At 34.3% G+C, this 26,112-nt stretch overlaps 2 protein-coding genes and 1 long non-coding RNA gene across 4 annotated transcripts; 1 reads left to right on the forward strand and 2 right to left on the reverse strand.

Moving 5' to 3' along the window:
- Nucleotides 1-2,976: 2,976 nt before the first annotated feature.
- LOC115986751 lies at nt 2,977-3,286 on the reverse strand. Its single transcript, XM_031110023.1, has one exon. It carries the CDS (start codon nt 3,284-3,286, stop codon nt 3,032-3,034), a length of 255 nt encoding a protein of 84 aa, XP_030965883.1. The 3' UTR covers nt 2,977-3,031.
- Nucleotides 3,287-10,295: 7,009 nt separating this feature from the next.
- Nucleotides 10,296-17,870, forward strand: LOC115986752. The gene is made up of 3 exons (XR_004090860.1): nt 10,296-10,371; nt 17,320-17,425; nt 17,665-17,870. It is a non-coding gene; the product is annotated as an uncharacterized LOC115986752 (long non-coding RNA).
- Nucleotides 17,871-20,996: 3,126 nt separating this feature from the next.
- Nucleotides 20,997-24,801, reverse strand: LOC115986753. 2 transcript variants are annotated; one of them, XM_031110024.1, is made up of 5 exons: nt 24,553-24,801; nt 24,339-24,473; nt 24,123-24,160; nt 23,407-23,473; nt 20,997-21,567 (listed from the first exon to the last, which is right to left on the reverse strand). In XM_031110024.1, the coding sequence occupies exons 1-5, from the start codon at nt 24,781-24,783 to the stop codon at nt 21,157-21,159; spliced, it is 882 nt and encodes a 293-aa protein (XP_030965884.1). In that variant the 5' UTR covers nt 24,784-24,801; the 3' UTR covers nt 20,997-21,156. The 2 variants fall into 2 exon arrangements, with proteins under 2 accessions (XP_030965884.1, XP_030965885.1); XM_031110025.1 differs by lacking the exon at nt 20,997-21,567 and adding an exon at nt 21,847-22,174.
- Between the last annotated feature and the right edge of the window lie 1,311 nt (nt 24,802-26,112).

Here is a 26,112-nt window from a genome sequence, read left to right on the forward strand (position 1 = left end):
CATGGTAATTTCACTCCTAACAGAGGCCTCCGTCAAGGGGACCCGTTATCACCCTACCATTTTCTATTGTGTGCAGAAGGGTTACACTCTCTCATACAACAAGCTGAAAATTCAGGTTCAATCAAAGGAGTATCTCTTTGTAGTGCAGGGCCGAAGGTTTCTCATTTGTTCTTTGCTTTTTTGTCAAGCAAATACTCAAGAGTGTGCCACTATTTTGGAGGTTCTACAACAATATGAAGAAGCTTCAGGCCAACAAATCAACTGAGACAAAACACAACTTTTTTTTAGCCCCAATACCGATCCACACATGCAATAAAATATCAAAACCCTTCTTGGGGTGGAGATTACTTCCAATTATGAAAAATACCTTGGTCTACCATCATTTGTGGGGAGGGCAAAAAAGCAAAGTTTCAGTTATATTCGGGAAAGGATTTGGCATAAAATGCAAGGCTGGAAGGAAAGATTATTGTCACACGGTGGTAGGGAAGTTTTGATAAAAGTGGTCCTCCAAGCAATGCCTACTTTCACCATGGGATGTTTCAAAATTCCAAAGAGTTTATGCAAAGATATTGAAGCTCTTATCAGGAAATTTTGGTGGGGGTACAAGGGAGATAAAAGGAAAACTCATTGGGTGGGATGGAAGAAACTATGCAAACCGAAAGGCCAAGGGGGGGTTAGGATTTAAGGATATTGAAAATTTCAACCTTGCGATGTTAGGCAAACAGGTATGGCGATTGCTCCACAATAAAGACTCCCTTTTCTATAAAGTCTTCAAATCAAAATATTTTCCGGATTGCACTGTTCTGGATGAGGGGGTAAAGTTGAATGGGTCATACGCTTGGTCAAGTATACTAAAAGCAAGGAGGGTTGTGTGGTTGGGGTCGAAGTGGAGGATGGGAGATGGGAAATGTGTGAGGATCCGTGGGGATAAATGGCTGCCGGATTCACAAGCAAGTCGGGTGGTATCGCCCCAAAAAAACTTTCCCAACAACACAAGGGTCTGTGCTCTCATCGATGAGGAAAGGGGCAGGTGGCTAGAAGACAGAGTGAGAGAGGAATTTCTCCCCCACGAAGCAGAGGCAATAATCAATTTACCTCTAAGTAACTTGGGCACCAAGGACAAGCTTATCTGGTCTGCCACAAGCAATGGCTGTTACTCTACCAAATCAGCGTATCACCTTCTCTCAATGGAGGCAGTAGTTTCAGAACCTGGCCCATCTAATCCGAATGCACACAATCAGTTTTGGAGGCAGTTGTGGTCACTGAATGTGTCGAATAAAATACGGCATTTCCTGTGGCGGGCTTCCAACGATTCTTTACCTACAAAGAAAAACTTGCAAAAACGGAATATCTTGCCGGAGTCGACTTGTGAGCGCTCTGGTGACAACACTGAGGATACAATACATGCACTCTGGGGCTGTCCGATGGTTAAAGGCACTTGGTGGGAGCTGGAACAATGCAGAGCGTTCTCGTGGGAGAAATTCAAATGCTTCCGTGATTTGCTCCAAGGAGTCTTTGCACAAAACAATTCGCGAATGGCTGAGTTATTTGCGTACATCGGATGGAGTATATGGCACAATCGGAATGCAAGGAAGTTTGGGACGGTGACAATGCCTATGGAAATGATCTATACTGATGCAGTTCAACGCCTTCAGGAATTCCACTCAGCGCAGGACTCACCACTGCCGCAGGAAGCAGCCCCTCATCCGACCCATTGGTTGCCACCCCCACCGGGTTTCTATAAAATAAACTATGACGGTGCAACGTTCCAGGATTTGGCATCGGCGGGATTGGGGGTAGTGGCACGTGACTCAGATGGACGAGTTATCGCAGCACTTTCGGAACGTATTTTCCTCCCCACGGTGCAACCGTTGAAGCCTTGGAAGCTTTAGCTTGCAGGAAGGCAGTAGCTTTTACCATTGATCTGGACATTCGGGACGTCGTGTTCGAAGGCGACTCAGAGACTATCTTCAAACAACTCAGCTCTGATCAACCAAGCATGGCTGCCTTTGGCCACTTAGTTGATGAGGCACGCAATTTAGCAGCGACTTTGAGGAGTTTCAGTTCTCACATATCAAGCGCAAGGATAATATGGCGGCAGATAAATTAGCGAAGTTAGCTAAGACCTTGTATGAATCTATAATTTGGTTTGAGGATATCCATAGAGATGTAGCCACTCTTGTATTTTCTGACAGAAGTTTTCTGTCCTATTAATAAAGTTTCACGATTGGTTTCTAAGAAAAAAAAAAGGAAAGAAAGATAAAAGATAAAATAACATTGCACAGGTTTTACTTCCTATAAAATACTAGATTCATTTTATATGTGTCTCCTGACCAATGAAATTGAAACAATAAAGCCTTAATTAGTTGTAGAACATAAGCAGACTAATCATAATAATTTACATGTATTTTTCACCTACTCATGAAAATTAACCAAATTATTTACATGTATTTTTCACCTACTTATGAAAAGTACACTGGCCTTGAGCCATTGCAACCCTCTCCTCTTTTTCTCCAGGTTTGAACTGGCTGAGAACTATATTGAGATAATTAATTTGACTTATACATACCACTTGACTTCATTTTATATTTTTTATTCCATTGCTAAACAATTCCTGGATTTTTGTATAGGTAGAAATCATTATCTAGAAATTATTGACCAGTTTCTCAAAAAAAAAAGAAAAAAAAAAAAAACTATTGACCAAGCCCATGAGGCTCGCCAAGCTTAGGTTGTTCAACAATAGGAACAGCGAGGAGTAAAAGAAACTCGAGAGAATACAAAGTTACAAATATATTTCTTGAGTGATATGTTAGACCTTTCACATTACAAATATCAATCCTCTAATTAATAACACACAAATATATATAATCGGCATCCAGAAACAAAAATTAAGATTATTCAAATTTCAAACATACATATATTATGATATAAGGGAGATATTGGTAATTTGGTATTACACTATTATTACACCACTACTTCTACAGTAAAGTACATAAAAAGCTTAATAGAAATACATATGATATAGAGCTAGCTAGGTGAGGTTCTCATTCGCAGGTGTCCCAGTAACACCAAGGTCCTGCTTGTTTTCATCTTTACCAGCACCAAATTCAGGGCCACCTTTTCCAGCAGCATCTTGGACCTTGTCCTGCAACTTATCTATTTGAATCATACCCTGATCCTCTTTTGAATGTATCTCAATCTTGGTTTTGTTCTCTCCCCCAGATATTGACTCGTATGTTGTTGCAGTCTTTGACTCCAGTGGCTGTGCTCCCTGTGCGCCTGACATCACTTCTGATTTCTCTACTCGATCACTGTAATATATAATGCCAATCTATCTTAATCTGTCTTTGCCTATATATGCCACAAGTTCGATTTACTAGTGTATATATATAACCTCATCACCCACTACTTTAGCTCATATATGAATTGTTTAGGCTGTACATAACATATTCATTCCTCACGTATACTTGGTAGCCGATACTGGATATATTCGTGTCTAGTATAAGAGTAGGCCACGTTAATCATTAAAGTTAGTCAACGTGGCATTGCATGCCATGACCAACGTGGTGGCGTGTGCTGTATTTGCACTATGCATATTGCAACGTGTATATTTGCTTACTGATATGGAACCGCACCACCACCGTGTGACATTGACACAGTGACCCCACGCTTAATTAATTAAGACGCCCTCTAAATTAAAGTTTAAACAGGTCATGAACATCTACAATCGCTTCCTAGCTAGCTAGCTTATACTAGCTTTTCTAAACAAGTAATTAGAGCATACAGGTGTATATACAACAACATAATAATTTAATATGATTTGATCTCTTTTCAAGCATATTTTAATTAATATGACAAGAACAGAATAACAATTTAAAACCCAACAGAGATGCAAGTCTAACAACTGCTTTAAGGTGCTTGTGGTGACTAGGTAGACAATAGAGGATCATTCTCATCTATATATTACTAAAAGCTGAAGTGTAGCGTTTAATATTGTTGCTCTCACGTTGCGTCACATTAGCTACCATGTCATTTTTTAAAAAAATATATAATTTGTCCTATAATTTTAAAATGGTTTTTATAATTTTCAGCCCTATAAATGCAGTCCACTACTTATTTATTTACTTTCACTATCATCCTATAATAAATCTGTATAATTAATTCAACTAACCTCTTATTTATTTAGTTCCACTATCAAGCCCAATCTAAAACTTTTTCAGCTCAGTTTTAGGGTTTTGTATGAGTCTTTTCAGCTTAAAAGAAGAAAAAAAAAATTGCTGAAGCCTTTCAAGCTTTAGGGTTTTTTTTTTTTTTTCCTATAATTGTTTTTAATATTTATTTTTTTAATATTTACATTTCTCCAACCTTTTACTCTCCCTTACCATTTTATCTCCCCAATACTTCTTCAATCTTTCTTCCTCCCTTACATTTTCATCTCCCCACTACCCTCTACGTTAATATCGTTCTTCCTCTTCCCCTTCCTCATCCTTTATTTTTGTCTCTTCTTATTTACACCCTCTTATTATAAATTTGTAACTATCTCTTCTATTTTATGCATAGTTTTCCCTCACCAAAAAAAAAAAAAAAAAAGTTTCGATCCCTCTCTCTCCCTCTCTCTCTCTAAATTTTTGCTAATCTATATATTACTAAAAGTTAAAGCGTAGCGTTTAATGCTACTGCTGCTCTCACGTTGCGTCACATCAACTGCCACGCCATTCTTTCTTTCTCCCTCCCTTACATTTTCATCTCCCCACTACCCTCTGCATTAATACCATTCTTCCTCTTCTCCTTCATCTTCCTTTATTTTTGTCTCTTCTTATTCACACATTTTTACTATAAATTTGTCACGATCTCTTCTATTCTATGCATAGTTTTCCCTCATCCAAAAAAAAAAAAAAAAATGGTTCCCTCTCTCTCTCCCTCTCTCTCTCTCTAAATTTTTTGGTGGATTTTTATTTTTATTTTTCTTGCATCTCTACTTTAAGTTGATAATTTTTTTATATTCTTTAAAACTTTATTTTGGGTTAATGCGATTTAGTTTTGTTTTTTAAATTGTTGTTGTTGTTATTTTTTTTATTTTTTTGTTTTTATTTTAATTCTCTTTGATTGTTAAATGTTATCTTATTGTGTTCTAAAGAATTAAATATAGCATATAAAAATATAATATTATTCTGTTACATAGCATGATTTGGATAATTTGGTATTTATTTTGTTACATAGCATGATTTTTTATAGTGCTCAATTTAGATGTTAAACTATGAGACTTTACTAATTTTTGTTTATTTTCTAATCCTTTGTGGTGGAAAAAGTACTCTTAATAGTTTTATTGGAAGTACTCTATAATGCCATTTATTTAAATCTATATATTACTAAAAGCTGAAGCGTAGCGTTTAATACTGTTGCTCTCACGTTACGTCACATTAGCTGCCACGTCATTTTAAAAAAAAATATAATTTGTCCTACAATTTTAAAATAGTTTTTACAATTTTCAGCCCTATAAATGCAGCCCACTACTTATTTATTTACTTTCACTATCATCCTATAATAAATCTGTATAATTAATTCAACTCACCTCTTATTTATTTAGTTCCACTATCAAGCCCAACCTAAAGCTTTTCCACTTCAGTTTTAGGGTTTTGTATGAGTCTTTTCAGCTTAAAGGAAGAAAAAAAAATTGTTGAAACCTTTCAAGCTTTAGGGTTTTTTTTTTTCCTATAATTGTTTTTAACATTTATTTTTTTGATATTTACATTTCTCCAACCTTTCTCTCTCCATTACCATTTTATCTCCCCATTACTTCTTCAATCTTTCTCCCTTCCTTACATTTTCATCTCCCCACTACCCTCTACGTTAATATCATTCTTCCTATTCCCCTTCCTCTTCCTTTATTTTTGTCTCTTATTATTCACACTCTCTTATTATAAATTTGTCACTATCTCTTCTATTTTATGCATAGTTTTCCCTCACAAAAAAAAAAAAAAAAAAATGGTTTCGATCCCTCTCTCTCTCCCTCTCTCTCTCTCTCTAAATTTTTACTAATCTATATATTACTAAAAGCTGAAGTGTAGCGTTTAATGCTGCTGCTCTCACGTTGCGCCACATCAACTGCCATGCCATTCTTTCTTTCTCCCTCCCTTACATTTCCATCTCCCCACTACCCTCTGCATTAATACCATTCTTCCTCTTCCCCTTCATCTTCCTTTATTTTGTCTCTTCTTATTCACACCTTCTTACTATAAATTTGTCACTATCTCTTTTATTCTATGCATAGTTTTCCCTCACCCAAAAAAAAAAAAAAAAAAAAGGTTCCCTCTCTCTCTCCCTCTCCCTCTCTCTAAATTTTTTGGTGGATTTTTATTTTATTTTTCTTGCATCTCTACTTTAAGTTGATAATTTTTTTATATTCTTTAAAACTCTATTTTGGGTTAATGCGATTTAGTTTTGTTTTTTAAATTGTTGTTGTTGTTATTTTTTTTATTTTTATTTTAATTCTCTTTGATTGTTAAATGTTATCTTATTGTGTTCTAAAGAATTAAATATAGCATATAAAAATATAATATTATTCTATTACATAGCATGATTTGGATAATTTGGTATTTATTCTGTTATATAGCATGATTTTTTATAGTGCTCAATTTAGATGTTAAACTATGAGACTTTACTAATTTTTGTTTATTTTCTAATCCTTTGTAGTGGAAAAAGTACTCTTAATAGTTGTATTGGAAATACTCTATAATGCCATTTATTTAAAGAAAAGCAGGTTAGCTAAACGAAAATAATTGGATAGGCGACAAATTTTAACTTTTGCAATTTTATTTTAATTATTATTATTTTATAACTATTCATGTATAGAAATTTAATTTGTTAGATTTTGCGAATAATTGTTTATTTGATAATATGTTTTGGGTGGCCGAAATTATAATTTCTAAAAAGAAAAAAACCTTAATAGATTATCAAAAACAAAATTTTATCCTAATATTGGTTCAATTAATCATTGTTAAGTTTTATTAATTTTTTTTAGTTTACATTTTTTTTAGTGTTTTGGATTATTCCTATATTACATTTATAATTATTCCTATAATAAATAACAATATAATTATGAAATACATTACTCATTATTAGATTAGTTTAAATTGTAAATTTTTTTTTTAATAAAACCACCATAAAAATAATTATTATGCGCAACGCGCGGGTTCGCGATTAGTTACTACATAATATGCATACACATATACTCCCACTGTTGAATATCTTAAAGGTACCCAGCCAAAACAAATAGATGTAATAACTACTTTAAGGTGCTTATGGTGGCTAGGTATTCGAGGGTAAATCTCGTAAGGGTAATACATGTTGCAAATAAAATTAAGAAAAAAAATTTTTGACATAAGGGTAATACTTCTTTCAAATACACCCAAAAATTATTGAAACCATGGTTTAAAGTCATGATTTTCAACATGAAAAACGTGACTTTAAATCACGATTTCAATTGTTTTTTGAGTTGTGTAAAACTGTGTAAAATATGTTGTTTTATAATAAGGGTAAATTTCATTAACATACCGTGAGATTTGGGATAATGCCAACAAGATTCAAAAACATTTCAAAACCAACCAATTTAGTTCCTAAATAACGTTAGGGATGTTAGTCATTTTGACCGTTTGTCTTCTCTCTCTCGTCCCTCTCTATTCTTTCTTTGTGTGTATACCAATGTCCAAACCCATACCAAATCAGCAAGACCATGGCCTCACCACCACAAACAAATCTTACACACGATTAAGCTTGAAATAAAAAATAAAAAATAAAAAATAAAAAAGCCCAAACCCATTTTGAAATCATCCAAACACATTTATATGTGTTGTACATCTAAACCCATTTTCACATCAACCCCAAAATCCCATTTTCTAAACTCTAATAGCCAAGCTCGAAATCAAAAATACCTAGTACCCCATTTTACAAACCTAAATCTAAATTATTTAAATCACTTCAGCCAACAGAAAAACCAATCCCTAAATCAACTAAACCAAAAACAAATCACAAAACCAAACACAAAAGGGGGTTCGGCCATAAACAAAATTAGAAAATAAACGAGAAAAATAAATAGAATAAAGTGAAATAAAGAGGAGGAGGCAGCCATCAGTTGTGGTGGTGCTGTTGAGCTAGTCTACCATTAGTGCTAGTGGTGGGGCGTGGGCTTCGTGAAGCTCGACCATGGCTAAGCTTGAGAGAGAGAGAGCCACCAGTAGCCATGAGGTTTTTGGAGATCAAAATATAAATTAATTATAACTTTATTTTTCAATAATAGATTAATCAAAATATTACTAAAAGCTAAAACGTAGCATTTAATATTGCTACGCTCAGGTTGAGTCACATCAACTGTCATATCATTACCATTTTTTTCCCTGAATTTGTCCTACAATTTAAAATTAGTTTTCTTAAATTTAAAAATACTAACAAAAAGAAAATAATTTCCAACCTTTGGTGTTCCATGGTTACAATTTTAGATGGCAACCCTTTATGTTCCACGGTTACAATTTTAAACAGCAACCCTTTGTGTTCCATGGTTACAATCTCAAATGGCAACCCTTTAGCTTCCTAAGGCCAGACTTTGACTTTCAAACTCCTTCATCTCTTCCTCTCCTCACACTATATTAATACTTAAAAGTTAGATAATTCAATAAAAGCTGAAGTGTAGTGTTTAATGCTGCTGCTCTTATGTTGCGCCACATCAGTTGCTATGTCATTCTTTTTTTTTTTCTTTTTTAAAATATAATTTTTCCTACAATTTTAAAATAGTTTTTACAATTTTCAGCCCTATAAATGTTGCCCACTACCTATTTATTTACTTCCATTGTCACCCTATAATAAATCTGTATAATTAATCCAGCCCACCTCTTATTTATTTAGTTCCACAATCAAGCTTAACTCAAAACTTTTTTAGTTCAGCTTTAGAGTTTGTGTGAGCTTTTTCAGCTTAAAAAAAAAAAAAAAAAAAAAAAACGTTGAAGCCTTTTAAGCTTTAGGTTTTTTTTTTTTTTTTCAATTTTCTTAAAATAGTTTTTAATATTTATTTTTTTAATATTGACAATTTTAAGATTGTCATCATTTATTTTATTTTGTAACTTAAACCAAAAACAGGATCATGAACAAGATGACCCGAAGCAAGTATTATTGAGAGTCTCTATTATATTGACAATTGACCAATCACATTAAATTTTAAAATTTGTATATAAGATGGGATTATAACAAGAGCAATACAAAGCTTTAGTTCTAGTTGAAAATTCATTGATGGATTTGATGTAAAGATTTTTATGCAATTTAAAGCTAGGTTGTGTTTATCGTTTAGTCTCTACAGTCTGCACTTCATCATATTAAAGTTTCCAATACCTTCTACAACTCTTTCATCTTCTCTGTCATTCATATTCAAAGAGTTTATTCAAGTACTAGGCAATGTCACACAACACAACATATATATAGAGATAACTATTGGATTACATTTTCTTCTTATTCTCTTCATGCTTGCAAATTTTCAAAATGATTAAAGGTCAACCAAATTAATTGTGTCAAATTAATTGTTAGGATCTAAATGCACTCTTGAAGTTTAAAATCAAAAATTTCTACTTTGGATGTTGGACTTACTATTTTTCACTCGAGTTTAGATAAAATAGTTTTTTTTTTTTTAAACACAAATTTTAAAACCACAAATAAGCATTTTGCAAAACAGTGAAAAAAAAAGTGTGTTTTCTATTTTTAAAGTTACAATAAGTGTTTAGATAACATTAATATAAAATATTAGCGGTTTTGGTTTTAAATTACCAAAAAGGACTTAACTATATTGTTAAGGATTTTTTTATGTAATCAAAATTTATTTTAAGGAAAATACGTAATGAATGTTAACAATTGCATTAATAATAATAATAATAATAATAATAATAACAATTTTGTTATCTTTTAAGATATATAATAATATTATTTTTATTTAATAGTGTAATGACAACAAGTACCCTTTCACTTTTTCTTTTTTTAATAAAAAAGTAGACATTTTACCATATGATGATATTAGAGGTGTAAATATATAAATGGATATTTTGTAGACAAAGTAGAATGTTGACTATGTTCAAGTCTAGTCTAGACCATAGCAATACAGTTATACAACCTTAAAGCTGACAAAGCCCTACACGTCTACCACGGGATTCTTTCTCCAAGTGTTGTTTTCGCCTTTTGCTCTGGGATTGTAACAGAGTGGGAAGCGAGCAGAGCAGTGGAGATGTGTACTGTCTATTCAGTTGTGACTGATTCACATGCACATTCACTGGTGAAGTCATCGAGCATTCAACACTTGGCTGCGTTACTCCATGTAGATCTTGATGCCGGGGAAAGGTGGCTTCTCTTTCTTTAATTATGTCCATGTCTATGTGTGTATTTGCTAATACAAATGCAATGCAATGCAAGTAGTGTTCTTTTTTCAATTTCAGGTTTTTGTTTATTGCCCAATATGCAATGCAATGCAGCAAACACCATGCGTTTCATTCAGTTGACTAATTGAGTTTTACCTTTTCCTTAAAGCACCATGCTTTTTGTTGTAGATTCCAGCTAATTCAAAGGGCAATTATTACGTACCTGCAATTCAATATTCATACTATGCTGTGGTGTTTTTCTTCTTCTTCTTCATTACTTCAACTACCCTTTCCTTTTCTTTCTTTCTTTTAGCATGGTTTGCGAAAGTTTAAATAGTGTAAAAACACCCTTGAATGTCTAGACCTCTAATTTACAAATTACCAATTCAAGCTTTATATCAAACAATTAATGTACGGAATATGAACTAAAACTTAATACAGAATTGGTAAATAATCTAAACCAATTAAAATCACATCCACAGCAGAAAATAAAAGGCAAAGATAAAAGAAAGAGAGATGCAAACACAAGGACAACACACGATGTGTTATCGAAGAGGAAACCGAAGCCCTCGGCGTAAAACCTCTTCCCCGCCCTCCAAGCGGTAAACAATCCACTAGAAAAATGTAGTTGGGATACATGAACAGCAATAGACCCTCCAAGCCTAATCTACCTAGTGTACCTAAGCCCTCCAAGCTTCTTTCTCCAACGAAGTTGCGCCGAACCTTTTTCTTTTCTAGCTTCCTGGATTCCACTACTTGATCATAGCATCAACCAATGTAAATTGGTTCCTTCCTAACTGCTTCCCAGAACACCAAACAGCCCTCTCACAGTAATGGATATGGTGAGAAAAGGTTTTGGTAAAATGCTTCTCAAGGATTCAACAATGGAGAGGAAGAAAGTTGAGGAATTTGAAGAGTCTCTTATGTAAAGATTGTGGATGAATCAATCTTGTTTTACTCTAGGGTTTCTCTCTCAAAATTCTCTCTATAAGCTCTCTTTCATTCGTGGGTATAAGGGGTATTTATACTGGGGTGAGAGGAGAATGTGAAACGTCAGGTTTTTTAAAACAGGGGTGGCTCGCGGCATGGCCTCGTGACTTGAGTGAGTCGCAAGACCCAATCGCGAGATAACCCTATGGTCAGTTGTCCTGTTTTGTCCTGTAGTGCTCCAGTTAGCATGACTGTTCACCTTTTGGCATGCTTGGCACGTGTGCTGCATTTGGCGGCTTCCAATCGCGAGTCACCCGTGAGATCAAGCCGCGAGTCTCTGTTTTCTTACACACTCTTGAGCAATCTATACTTTATCTCACTCACTACCCTTATAACAAACCCACCTAAATACAGGATTACTAAATGCTGAAATACTAGCAAATTGGCACGGAATAAAGCCAATTAGATGGTTGATTAAATTCAACCTTACAATCTCCCCCTTTGGCTATTCCGTGACAAAATCGTAAAACAGACTCTAGACTTAACATGTGAGTTGGGAACAGTTGAGCAAAACTCACTCACACCTAACTCTAGAAGCTGTGAAGCACTTGAATCATAAGAACATGAAACTCCTGAAACACAACAATACACCATGGCTTGATCAAGCAAGTAATCACTATAAGGTGATCAAGCAAAGATGGAGTTAAGAAACATACCATGGCTTGATCAACCAAGTAATCACTACAAGGTAATGAACACAATACTCATTCACACTTGGAATGAACACTTGAACATACAAGCAAACAAGAACAATGCAAGTTACTTGTATGCCCAACACTCAACCAATGCATAAAACACTAGGTATATGCATCTAGGACAATCCTATAAGGGCACAAGAGTGACAGTACTTAAAAGAAAATGTAATACATTTAGATAGAAGTACTGATTTAAACAAAGCATAAAAGGCTGCATAAAGCATGGTACAAAGCATAAAGCCTACAAGACAACTCTAAAAGCTTCCAAAGCAACATGGGTACAAACCACAAAATACTGAATATAAACTTAAACAATATAAACTAAAAGTGCTTAAAGTTTTTCCCCTTCAGAATGATGAGAAACTGTGATGCACTTGGAATATATATACCTGTAACCTGAAACACTTGCACAAAACACATTAGACCTTCAAGGTAAAGTAAGTAATAAAATGACAAGTATAATGTAACAAGTAAATTGCGGTCAAGTAAACATGATATGAAACATGTGAGCAACTTGATCATACACCAAAATAGTCATATAGAAATGATTACAAAGATCACATAGCAAAGCAATTGATCATCCAAACATGCATTCAATGAAGCACAATAGCATAAGGAAGTATGCATGTCCAATACACAAACATGAAGCCATGAGAACAACAAAGCATAACTCAAAGCACTCTAAAGCAAACAAGAAAACAAATAGAACAAAGTTTTCTAATTAACACAATGTCTTCTCCCCCTTGGTATATGCATCTCCCTTATGGAATATCTCTCCCCCTACAAATGTGCAGGAGAAATAGAATTTTCCCCCTAAGGATGTGCACAAGAGTCATATAAAAATTACAAAAACTCTCCGGTATACTCTCTAGAATACACTCTCCCCCTTTTTGTCAGGAATAGACAAAGGGTCAAGGAGAAACGAGGGCAAGAGATGAAGAAACAAACAATGCTAATGATGCATAAGGGGTGCGAGATGAAAGAGAAAATGAAGCTCAAACCTAAGACAATGTAAAACGCTACAAAGCATAAGGTAGACATGACATGCTAGACATGCTAGAATGAAGAAGCAAAGTATAGACCAATGCATGACAAGGGTAGCAAAGGTGTGTGCAAGAGGTGACTAAGTGCAATGCATGAAAAATGCACATGGGGGGCAAGGTGTGTTAAATATACAACCAATGAATCAAACATGTTCCTAATGAGGAAACATGAGAAATCTCAAAGTTTGGTACTCATCGGAGTCCAAACAAGCAAGAAAATGTCTAAGAGCCATTTAGCAAACACCTAGCATGCACACTATGAACAATAATGTGAAACAATGCATGAACAACATGAAATCTACCCTTAATACATGTTCATTCTGCCACAAGGGGCCAACATCCAATGAAAATCAACAAAAGAAACCAATCCCATGAAGAAATTTGATAAGAATTATGTTTTCCCAACTCCTATGATGAAAATCCCAACCAAGAGCACAAAACTCTCCAAAACATAATCTAAGGATCAAAATTAATGAAAAGAGTTTATAATTACCTTAGAGATGTTAATGAAATGAAAAACCATTCAAATTGGTTGAGTTTTAATGTAAAAATATTGAAAGAGGGGTTTTAGAGAGAATGGGAGAGGTTTAAAACAAGTTTCCCACAAAAAAGCTCTTTAAAAAGCTGATTTTGGGCGTTTCATGACTGACGAGTCGCAAGCCGAGTAGCGAGTGAGTCGCGAAACCCCTCTATATGAACTCGCAGCTTAAACTCGTAGCTTGCAGTCGCCAAAATGAGTAGCCAAAACTGGCAGCTTGCTGGCAGCTCACGCAAGTAGCCAAAATAAGTAGCCAAAAATTCTGACACTTGTTTTTCAAGACAGAACATGTTTAAACATTGAAAAACAAAGTAAGCACTAAACATGAACACAAAAAGTGAAAACAATCACTTCTAAAAACATATAAAATGATCAAAAATCTTTTTGAATTAATCAATATATGATAGAGCATACACACATCACATTTAGACAAGTACAATCTTAACAAATGAATAAGACATTCATTGAACCTTAGGCATATGTGTTATGTGTGTGTATCAAATGTGAAATAGTCCTTAGTTTAGAGCGAAACTTTAATGATCAATTCAATCAAGTCATGCATAACTAGGACTAAGTCAAGTAGTTTATCTCAATTATAGAAATGAACATATATGACCTTCCACAAGAAAATGATTACATATAATGAAGCTTTTGATTTGGCTTCTTTATAATTCATAACATTTGATCATTTTGAATCAAGACATCTCATTTTGAGATCGATGCCTGAAATTTGTGATATTTCAATTTGATGAACAAGCCTTTGGCTTTTTGGGCATTATACATTTTCATATAAGTCGCTTTCCCTTTTTCCTAATCGAATACTAGTATGTGCGACAGCTTTTGCAACTCAAAATCTCTTTTCATTTGGAGATTTACATTTGATGAGCTCTTTCAGCAATAAAAATAAAAGAGTGGAAAGAGATATAAGCACAAGTCTATGCATGCATCAAAACCAACATAACTATTGACTAATCATTCATGATAAGCTTGAAGATTGATTTACAACAATCACACAAAGATGTCAAGATTTTTCCCACAAAGATATAAGTGCATAAAGAACAAGTTAAGCCCGTAAATGCACAAAGCCATTTGTACAAATGTACAAGGCCAAATTCACATGTGATATGTGCTCAAACATATACGATCAAACTTTTTCAATTTTTCACTTTTTATGTGGTTTTGGATTTTTTACTCATACAAAACTGAAATTTAAAAGTAAGATTAAAAACAAAACAATGCATACAAATAAATGCAAGATGCACAAAATGCATGAAGATATGACATTTAATACATGAAGGATCTTACAAAGATCGAAAGAATTAGATTAAGGACCAAAAGAGCAAAAACTCAACCATAGGAACCCTTCCTTATTCAAACGGAATAATTGTTTGGAATGAGTGTTTCGTAGGAAGTGAGACGAGGATTGGAAGAATGAGAACCGGAGATGCACATAGACAAGGAGGTAAGAGTATTAACCACTTTCTTCAACAACTTACCACTTTCTTCAACAACTTACCATTTTCCATCCAATTCGGTTTAGCTTTCAAAGCACAACTTCCAAAAAGCTCAAGTTTCTCTTTTCTTTTGATTCTCTTAAGAGCTTGAAACTTAGAGCAATGAGGTCTTAGATGACCAAAGACACCACAATGGTGACAAACAATGTGTTTAGGTCTACTAGACTTTTTGGGAAGGGATCTAACAACAAAGGTTTGTTCTCTTTTTAACTTAGGGCATTGGGGTCTTATGTGACCGATCACACCGCAATGGTGGCAAATAGGAACAAGCTTAGATCCACTCAATTTCCTAGAATGGGACTGAAACAGAGGCTTAGGCTTAAGAGCCTTTCTCTCCACTTTTTGATTTCTTTTGTGTGGAGGAATATATACCGATTTGTCTTTTGAGGTAGAACACACAATAGACACAAGATTAGGTACCACAACATGATTGCAACATATATTTTCTTCCATTTTAGAAATAGGTTCAACAATCAAACACTTGGCATGCATCTTAAGAAATTCATTTTCAGATTTAAGATCATCAATAAGTTTGTTAGAAAAAACAAGTTTAGCATCCAAATCCTTATTTAAACATTCAAACTCTTTCAGTTTTTCAAGAGAAATTTCAGCAAGATTCTTATATTTCTCAACCAATTTGTTGGATTCATTGAGTTTAGCAATCAAATCATCCTTTTCACAAACTAACTTGCTAAAATTCTTTTGAAACTTCTTAGCTCCTTTCTTCAAGAGTTTGTCAACAACACTCATAGATTCAAATAACATGTCATCACACTTATGAGAATTAACACTCATAGAGGCATTTTTACAAACACGTGGCATATTACATTCATCACCAACCAAATCATATAAAGAGGTATACAAAGCATAATCCATGGCAAATAAACACAAGGGGTCAAGGATCACACTTAGGTATTTAAACCGCAACAAGTGTACCTGCTCTGATGCCAATTGAAAGTTCAAATAGTGTAAAAATACCCTTGAACGTTTAGACCCCCAATTTACAAATTATCAATTCAAGCTTTATATCAAACAATCAATGTGCAGAACATGAACTAAAGTTTAATATAGAATTGATAAACAATCTAAGCCAATTAAAATCACATCCACAGTAGAAAATAAAAGGCAAAGATAAAGGGAAGAGAGATGCAAACACGACAACACACGATGTGTTATCGAAGAGGAAACCGAAACTCTCGGCGTAAAACCTCTTTGCCGCCCTCCAAGCGGTAAACAATCCACTAGAAAATGTAGTTGGGATACATGAACAGCAATAAACCCTCCAAGCCTAATCTACACAGTATACCTAAGCCCTCCAAGTTTCTTGCTCCAACGAGGTTACGCCGAACCTTTTTCTTTTCTAACTTCCCGGATTCCGCTACTTGACCATAGCATCAACCAATGTAAATTGGTTCCTTCCTAACTGCTTCCCAGAACACCAAACAGCCATCTCACAATAATAGATATGGTGAGAAAAGGTTTTGGTAAAATGCCTCTCAAGGATTCAACAATGGAGAGGAAGGGAGTTGAGGAATTTGAAGAGTCTCTTATGTAAAGATTATGGATGAATCAATCTTGTTTTAATCTAGGGTTTCTCTCTCAAAATTCTCTCTGGAAGTTCTATTTCATTTGTGAGTATAAGGGGTATTTATACTGGAATGAGAGAAGAATGTGAAACATCAGGTTTTTCAAAACAGGGGTGGCTCGTGGCTTGGCCTCGCGACTTGAGTGAGTCACGAGACCCAGTCGCGAGATAACCGTATGGTCAGTTTTCTTGTTTTGTCCTGTAGTGCTCCAGCTAGCATGACTGTTCACCTTTTGGCATGCTTGGCACGTGTGCTGCATTTGGCGGCTTTTAGCCGCGAGTCACCCGCGAGATCCAGCCGCAAGTCTCTGTTTTCTTACACACTCTTGAGCAATCTACACTCTATCTCACTCACTACCCTTACAACAAACCCACCTAAATACAGAATTACTAAATGCTGAAATACAAGCAAATTTGGCACGGAATAACACCAATTAGATGTTTGATTAAATTCAACCTTACAGTTTGATAAGTTGGTGTAACTACAAATCATTTCACATTCTCATATTCATTTCCTCTTCTTCTTAGTGACTGACTCTCATTGTTCAACTATATATATGCTGCAGGATTGGATTAAAAGGCGCAAAGTGGAAGAGGAGGAGTTAGAAAACATTGAGGAACAACTTCAACCATCAACTTCACATTCATCCTTCCAACCACAAACATTAAGAGGTGTAATATTTCTCCCTTTTTTTCCCTCATCTCTCCATCTAATCTAAATATTTACATGCCTGCTCTAATACTTTGTATTTAAACATTGGATGGATACTACAGAATCTAACCCAAACTATGTCTATGTGCGCGCTACTTTCTGTATTCTTTTGAAACTCTTTTTGAAAGAAAAAAAAAAAAATCAAATTATTGGATGTGCGTTGAATTGAATTATATTTAACTTGTAATTTGTTTGGCAGATGCATCCATAATGAAGGATGTATGTACACATCCATATGGTTCTTTTAAAGAAATGTGTACACTTTGTGGCCAATGGTTGCAGGCCGAATATGGTGTGGCATTGGGCTACATTCATGAGGTAAAGACTATTTGGCAGAGTTGTGAATTTTGGTTATCCTTCACTGCATATTGGAATTTGGAAGACAATATCTATGATGCTTGTGAAATTTTCAATTTGTCAAGGTATCACCCACTTTCAATGAGCTGTCACTTCTTATTCACGTAGTAATGATCCCCTAATATGAAATTATTTTTTAAATTACAACTGGAGAGATGAAAACCATCTTTGAACTTATAAATTTATACCTATTCAATAATATAGTAACTCAATTATAGTGATGATCTCTTTTTGTTTCAAATTGTACTTCATTTAAGCTTGAACATTATTGCAAGGAATAAGGCTTCACAATGCTGAAATTGTCAATTTTAAAGAAGCAGACGAGAAGAATTTATTATGCCATGAGAAGCTTTACTTGGTTCCTGCTAAATTCTACTGAGCTTACAGATATGGCATCAGAAGAAGAATATTTAAAGAAAAAGACATATTCTTTGCAAGGTATTTCTGTTACCTTTATATTTTATTATACTTTGGTAGTGTGCGTAGCATTTTTTTATATCACTGTTTTCAGGTATCATGGTGACATTGCTTCTTTGTTAGTATAATCTTCTCTAATAAGCTTGGCTAGATACTATTGTAACATCATCATGTTGTAGATTTTTTAGAAGTCAACATGAATGATTACCATTTGGTTTTGAATTTGTTGTTGGAAGTTTTATTTGAGTGCTTTCAATTTGTCAATGAAATGTTCAGATTTCTAACCAAAGGTAGGTAAAACTCCCAAAGAAATGAAAAGGATCTAGTTTATTGCTTATGCAGTCTTATGTTGTAAAATCACCATAACCATGAATCACCTGGAAGTTTTAAGGGATTTGCTGGTGGAATCTTTTGATTTTCCTTCCTTAACTTGTCTGCACTTTTTTGGTCCCCCTACCCCCATCCCTTCTTTTAAAGAAAGATTGGCAGGATTTATATTTTATGCTTAAAGCAAGCTTAAATACTGTCGTTATTTGTAATATCACCATGAGATTTTTTTTTTCCGTAAGGCACGAGGCAAACTATAGATAGGAAAAGTTTGGTAGTTATAGGGAAAAATTACTATCATGGTATTCATTTTGCATGAATATGTGTTAAAAAATATAGGGCATTAAGCACCCATCACTTAAAAAGCAAATTTATTTAAGAATAATGACTTCCTCACTGTTTGTGTCCTTGTCCCCTATAGGCCTTGGAAACTAAATAGAGGCTCTCTTATCAATTTGATTGATTATCAAATTGGCTTGTAGTTTCACTATATCTGCTCTTCTGCAGAACATGTGTATTTATTCTTTTTTAAAATATTTGTTATCTAATTCTTTTGGTTTTGATTGCACTGTCTTTTCTTTGACATTATGGGCATTTGAGTGACTTGATGTGCTTGTGGCCTTATGGTATTCAAAAATTATGAAATGGACAGATGTCACAAAAGCCAGCCTCTCATGGTGAACTTCATGCAAATTGATATGAAGAAGAAGCTACCTATCAAAAATATATTTATATGACGAAGCTAAGGTCCTTTGTTCGCACATTTTTAAAAGAAGCAAGTGAAATGTTTGAGATGTACATTTATACAATGGGTGATCAGCACTATGCATCGGAAATGGCTAAGCTGCTTGATCCTCAAGGAGAGTACTTCAGTGCTAAGGTAATTTCATGTAAGCATGGCACCCAAGAACATCAAAAGGGTCTTTGATATCTTGCCTGGGCAAGAGAGTGCGGTTCTGATTCTTGATGATACAGAAGATGTAGCTACATCCGTGATCAGCTGAATATCTCTGCTTACCCAATCATGCTATCGTTTACTTTTGGCGTCTCTGGAAACATGTTTGAAGTTGTAAATTCAAACATATAGACAATGAAGTCCAAATTGAATGAGCTAGAACTCAAGTATGAATTTGAAAGAGCAAAGGTGCTATTGTAGTTTGCATCTTTGTTTGTTCATGTTGTCTTCCGTAAAACAGCAGAGTTAAGGAATGTGGTGTTCTACCCTGCTTATGTAAGTAATGCTCATTTCTTCAGATAATTCATAGTAGTACAAGAAAATTTGAAAATCTGTCTGAAGCCATTGAAGGGAAATTTGAAAGTATTTCCTAGTACCAGCTTGCATGTGGTTCATTCTTTTATGTGTAATTTTTTTTTTTTTTGGATAATATATGTGTACTTATTCAGTTATTCTTATGATATATGTGCATAGAGAAATGATATCTATTATTTGTTCAAATTCATTTCCATGGCCTTTGAACTTGCAATTTGTCTTATAAGTTTATGTGTCTGCAATCATCCTGTTACCATAAGCTTGACGCAAATGTTTTGTACTATTGGGGTTCTCTCCTATTTCATGGTCATTTCCTAGTTATGTTGTTAAGAGCTTTAAGTTTGAAGTTTGTTTATGTAGACTCATATTATCCATACTAGCAGAGTGGTGCCAATCCGCTTAATAGTTAATGAAAACAACACCTAAACCCATTGAGAAGATGATTCAAAAGAGTAATATGGTGATAATGCAGAAGAACTGGAGCAAGTAGATATAGCTTTATGCGGTCAAGCCAGTTAGCCCTGGCTGACTAATAAAGAACCAAAAACAGTATTTAGAACAGCACAGCTCAACAGTTTTGAGGGATCTTTTATCAACCCCTTCAGTTTGTCCGAACCTAAGAAGTAAAATTAATTTTGTTCTTTTGCAGAAGAACAGTTGTGTAACATGTGATTGTTCTTGGACAGGAGTTTTGCAAGTGGTTCCATTTCTTAAATTAACATATTCAACCCACTAAAATACTAGTAATATTTTATATCAGCTTGTTAACATAACACTATAGGGTAGCAGGTGATTTGCGTTTGGCATTGATTATTTTGCTAACTTATTTTACTATTCAGTTTATTTTTGCTACTATATAGGGGTCTCACTGCACTTTTTGGTACTATTTATGGATTTCACTGTATATTTCAGCTAATTTTTACCTTATCTACAATACTTTTTGCAAAATAAACGGATCCCAAATGGACAAGTCTAGAAATTATTAACTGGTGTGCATTAAGCTCACACTTCTCAACAGTAGAATTGACAGGAAAGTGCATGGAAGCTCGATGAGTGCATACTAATATGTGCTTTTTGATATGCCTGGAAAGTTCTGAAATTGAACAAGCAATGCTTAGATGACCAACTCACAAAAACTGCAGGCATAAGTTAAGTAGTAGGAGGTGACTTGGTTTAAATCTGAACCCCATGCGTTTCGATGCAAACAATTGAAAGGTAAGGTATTGATGTTGCATTGAGCTAATGATTTTAAACACTAGATGCCTAAGAAAAAGAATATAGGGAACATAATACAATAATGTGATACAACATAATACTGTACTACATTATTGTAAATAAAGCCAAGCTAACAAAGAAACCAAGCAAGGCACCAGCTATGACTTCAACCTCAGTATGGCCAATTGATTCTTTTAGAGAAATTATATTCTCAATAGTTCTTTCTATTCCTTCTTCAACATTGGCTGCTGAGCCAGAAGACAGCACCACCTGATTATTTGGCCTCAATTTGTCATCTGATCTAAGTAATAGAGGAGAATTTGTTGATTTTGATGTAAAAGAACTTGCTTCCTCAGATACAAGGGACCCAATTCTCTCCAAACTTACAGGCAATGATTTTCCTGGTTGAGAATCAATCATATTTTCTCTATCCTTAGTGTGAACTGAATTAACGTGTATTTTGGCCAGCAATTTATTCAGGACTTTTGCATGATTTCCTACTTCTCTTCTCACACCCTGCAGAAATAAAATCAACACTCAGATTGATGTTTCAGTTTGACTATAATTTAGGAAACATATGCAACTTCTGAAAATGTCATGTAAAAATCTCTCATCGTACAAAACTGAAGTCCATCCTGAGAACATATTGAAAAATATCTAAACATTTAGAAGTGAAGAAACTAGAGATATAATAGCACGACTTATGAGTTGTTTGTCACTCATGGGACAAAATTAGGTCTGGTTTGACCTATAACCATAAATGACTTCATAGAAACCTCATTTTTTGCTGAACCGTAAGCACGACACCAGGTTTATGGAGAATCCAGTCTTCTCTCTCTTATTCCCTTCACTATCATTTCCTTTATTTAGAAAATATGCTTACGTACCTCAGAAAATACATTCTTACATACGACTTCTTTAGTGGCTAGGAACTATAGCAAAAGCAAACAATTTTAAAAAATTTATAGCTATATAGCTGACATAGCATGAAGTAATAGTCTCAATGACGCAGCTCATTTTCCTGATGGAGTAGCTTTGTTTTGGTGAAGATAGTGACTGATAATGGAGCAGCAACTATGGGAGCATGGCATTAGAAGTTAAGGGCATTTGCAGGTGCTATGTCCTAGACAAAAATGATGGAAAAGGATCCAGTTAGGTACAAAAGAAGAAGGAAAGAGAAAAGGGAAATAGTATGAAGAGCTAGAATTTGAAATAATTCAAAAAATCAATAAACCTGTCAAATAAGCAACTCAGAGAGAACGAGAGGGTGAGATTCACAAACAATGAATCTGCAGTTTGAGTCTATCTAAACCTGGAGTTGGGTTCCACTATTATAGATTATGACATGACATTAACAGACATCCCTAATCTAGAGAAGGTAAAAGAAGATATTCAAAAGGTTCAACAAATAGACAACCATCATAAATCAATGAAAGTGCCATCAACAATAAAAGGTTTGTGAGTCATTAGCAGATCAGGTTCCTTAAAAAAAATTTACTTGATAAGGCTTTGGTAGCAATCAAATGGGAAACCTATGAAAGAAGATCTCCCATCTATACTATATTTCTAATTGGAAATACTGTCTAATGATCGCATTACTTTCTGCAAGACCAGATAGGCTTTTGTCCACTCACGACCTATGTGGCACTCTATCAATGGCACTCTTCTCCTCTTTGGTGAATTAAATGCCACCGATGGAAGTCCATAGGGGCCCATCTTCCTGAAAGTACCAACCCTCTATCATGCCACCGCAGCAATTAATTAGCCAAATTAAACAAACTAAAAACTAGATTACAAGCAAGACTGACCAATGGATTCAATCCACCATCTTACTATTGTTTTTACAAATTGGACAAGACCAAAACAGAGATCCAATTTGCGTTCTAGAAAGTAAAATGTGAAACCCATTGTCTAAGATCCAATTGGGACCAAATCACCAGTACTTTCTCAAGAGCAAACTGTCATAGACAAATTGTGAGATGTGAAAGCTGTTGCCTAAGATCCAAGTTCCAAGTTCCAATGCATTAAATTCTCACTAGCTTATATATAGAGCAAAGAAGAGTTGATAATTGTCAATATCTCAGAATAAGTCTCACAATCCTAAATCTCAGTCTATAATTTCCATAGCATTCTTCCTGGATTAAGTATGATTTAACCTGATTTAATTAAGAAAACAAATGGAAAACTAAGGCGATTACTAACACTCTTGATAGATTGAAGGCTACATTTGGAGTACCATTTGCATTGAATCATGAGGAAACTGAACTACTTGCTTAAAAGAGGAGATGTGAAAAATGACATGAAAAAATAGAAACATGAGGACAATATGAAGTAAAACAGAAAGAAAACATATACCTGTGCGTCATACATAACAAGGCCAGCATAAACAACTGTAAGGCCAAAAATTGAATCTGAGAGACCCCTGTAATCAAAATCCACACATCAATTCTGACAAAAGAATAGAATGAATCAATACTTGATGTTTATAAAACAGAATACTAATTATGGTGGATCATGCATGGTTTTGTATGTTAGCATAGAACAAAGATGGAAAATTCAAAAGTTACTACAAAATCTTACAAACTAGAAATTGACAATGAATGTGATTGGTCCTTGTTAGACATATTATGGCCTAAGTGGCCAATACCAATTGTAAGTTCATGTACTTATAGAACAAGCAACTTAACCATGGGTTAGTTAATGGTTAGTCTAGCGTTAGTCAAGTATTCTCTAGTAAATAAACCCTACATTAGGTTCATTGTAACACAAGTGCTTAATAAAATATGTAGTTGTCAAAAGCTTTATTACTATGGATGTAGGCCATTAGGCCAAACCACGTAAACCTTTGTGTATTTCCTCTTTCATACTTCCGCTTATCATTCAATCATCACACACAATCACACAACAATTTTAACAGCCCCACTTCAATAAAATTATAAATATATATCTAAATTACTTTAATGCGATTGGTAATATATCGCATCAGTCTGTACAGGCTATGTAGTAAAATTCATCTCTAGCATTGAAAGATAGAAAGGAACGGTGAGTGGTGCTCACTGCTGACTGCTTACCTTTCCAGGGCAATGATTGTTGCAGTAGCTACCACCGCCTATTAATGACAAAATGTGAAAAAAAAAAATTGATAAGATTAAAATTAAACCAAATATCCAAGGGTTATACTTATACCCCAGTTAATTTATATATATATATATATATATATATATATATATATATATATTAATTATGTACACAAAAATAAACAAAGTAGAGTAGAGGTCAGAGAGTACAGAGGAATGAGTAGAAGGGAAGCCTCCAGCTTGAAAGGCAGCCTTGAAATCCAAGTCTTTACTATAGAGTAAGACAGAAGTGAAGGGCTTAGAAAGCTGTCCAATTGCAGCAGAAATACCCGCTGCAACTAAAACCTGTGAAGGAATACGAATTAAGATAATGGGAAAGCAAATTGAAAGGAAATGAATAAATGGGGTAGCAACAACTTTGGACCTTGTTGTGGGCAAGTTGCGAAATTTGGTCGAATAATTCAGTTCCAGTTCCAGCTCCAGTTCCAAGACAAGTGAGCTTAAAAGGAGAGGATTTGGGTTTGGGTTGTCTTCGGCGAAGAAAAAGAAGAAAGGGTTGTTGTTGTTTTTTGTTTGTAGAAAGGTTAAGGTTGTGGTGGTGGATGGATGAATAAGAACAAGTGGGAAACCCCCAACAGAAACACTGCGATAACATGTTTACATCGAAATTTAGGAACGCAGACAGTAGAAGTCAGTTGGTGGTATATATAATAATAATAATAATAATAATAATAATAAGTAATAACAACAAAATAAAAAAATAAAAAAAAGTTTTTTTATTATTTTTTTATTAGTGAATAAAAGAAAATATTCACACAAGAGTTAAAAAAAAAAAAAAAAAAATTAGAATAAGAATATTTCTAAGTTTCTTCTTCTTCTTCTTCTTCTTTTTTGGTAACAAACAATCACATACACATATGTAGGACAAGGAAGGGAGAGAGTGAGGAAAAGGTCCCTTAGATTGGAGAAATTATAAGGTATTTATAGTGGACAAGTGATGTGATCTACTCTTAATCAAAATAAGTTAGGTGAATGTCAGAATCATAAATGCGGGTACAATCTATTGAGAAAAAGTCTCTCTTTATATATATATATATATATATATATATATATGTGGGAAATTACATTTTGTCCATTTTTGGATTGCCTGAAAAATATTATGCCTACTTGTAGTTTAAAAACTGACATTTTAACCACCTGAGGTTAATTTCATTTGTTTTCCATTAACCATCTTTGTTAAAAATATGAGTAAATTTGTATTTTTATTACCTTTTTATGTGTCTCTCTTCACAAAATATTAAAAAAAAAAATGAAAAAGAAGATCAAAAAGCTAGGTTTTGTAAAAATTAAAACCTAACTTTTACATTTTTTTTTTTTTTTTCATGTATCAACTTTTATAATTATCAACGGATTATTTTGCTAATATTACCTTAAATACTAGCAAGTGGCCAGACCTTGTTATCATATAGACAAGTTTTTTATCATTCACTATAGAAATACTAATGGAGAAAGGAGGAACGCACGACAAGATAGAATTGAAGATTGACTTACGAGCTAATTACCATTATCAAAGATAGGCAACTAAAGAAAATCATAGTAATTGTTAAATTACCTTGTCTAAGTATTTTTAAGGAGGATGGGAATAGCAATGGATGGCAATGGGGCAGGGCAGGGCGGGGCGGGGCCGAAGGATGGGGTCTTCGTCCCCGTCCCGTATGGTGTTGTCTTGCCCCATCCCTGCCCTACCTCGTAAAACTCTACTTTTTGTTAATTTGCCCTACAACTAGTACAATTTTTTTAATGAAACCTATTTCATTGATAAAAATATACTTGAAATCACAACTAAATTTATCCCATCAAATCAAATCAATTTTTAGAAAAAATTGAATAATATATCCAAGTGTTTAACAAGACAATCATAAATAAATAAATAATCTTATAGTATAACACATAACAAAATAAAGGAAGATAACCACATTAAATA

Source organism: Quercus lobata, chromosome 4 (assembly GCF_001633185.2).
Source record: "Quercus lobata isolate SW786 chromosome 4, ValleyOak3.0 Primary Assembly, whole genome shotgun sequence".
NCBI lineage: Eukaryota > Viridiplantae > Streptophyta > Magnoliopsida > Fagales > Fagaceae > Quercus > Quercus lobata.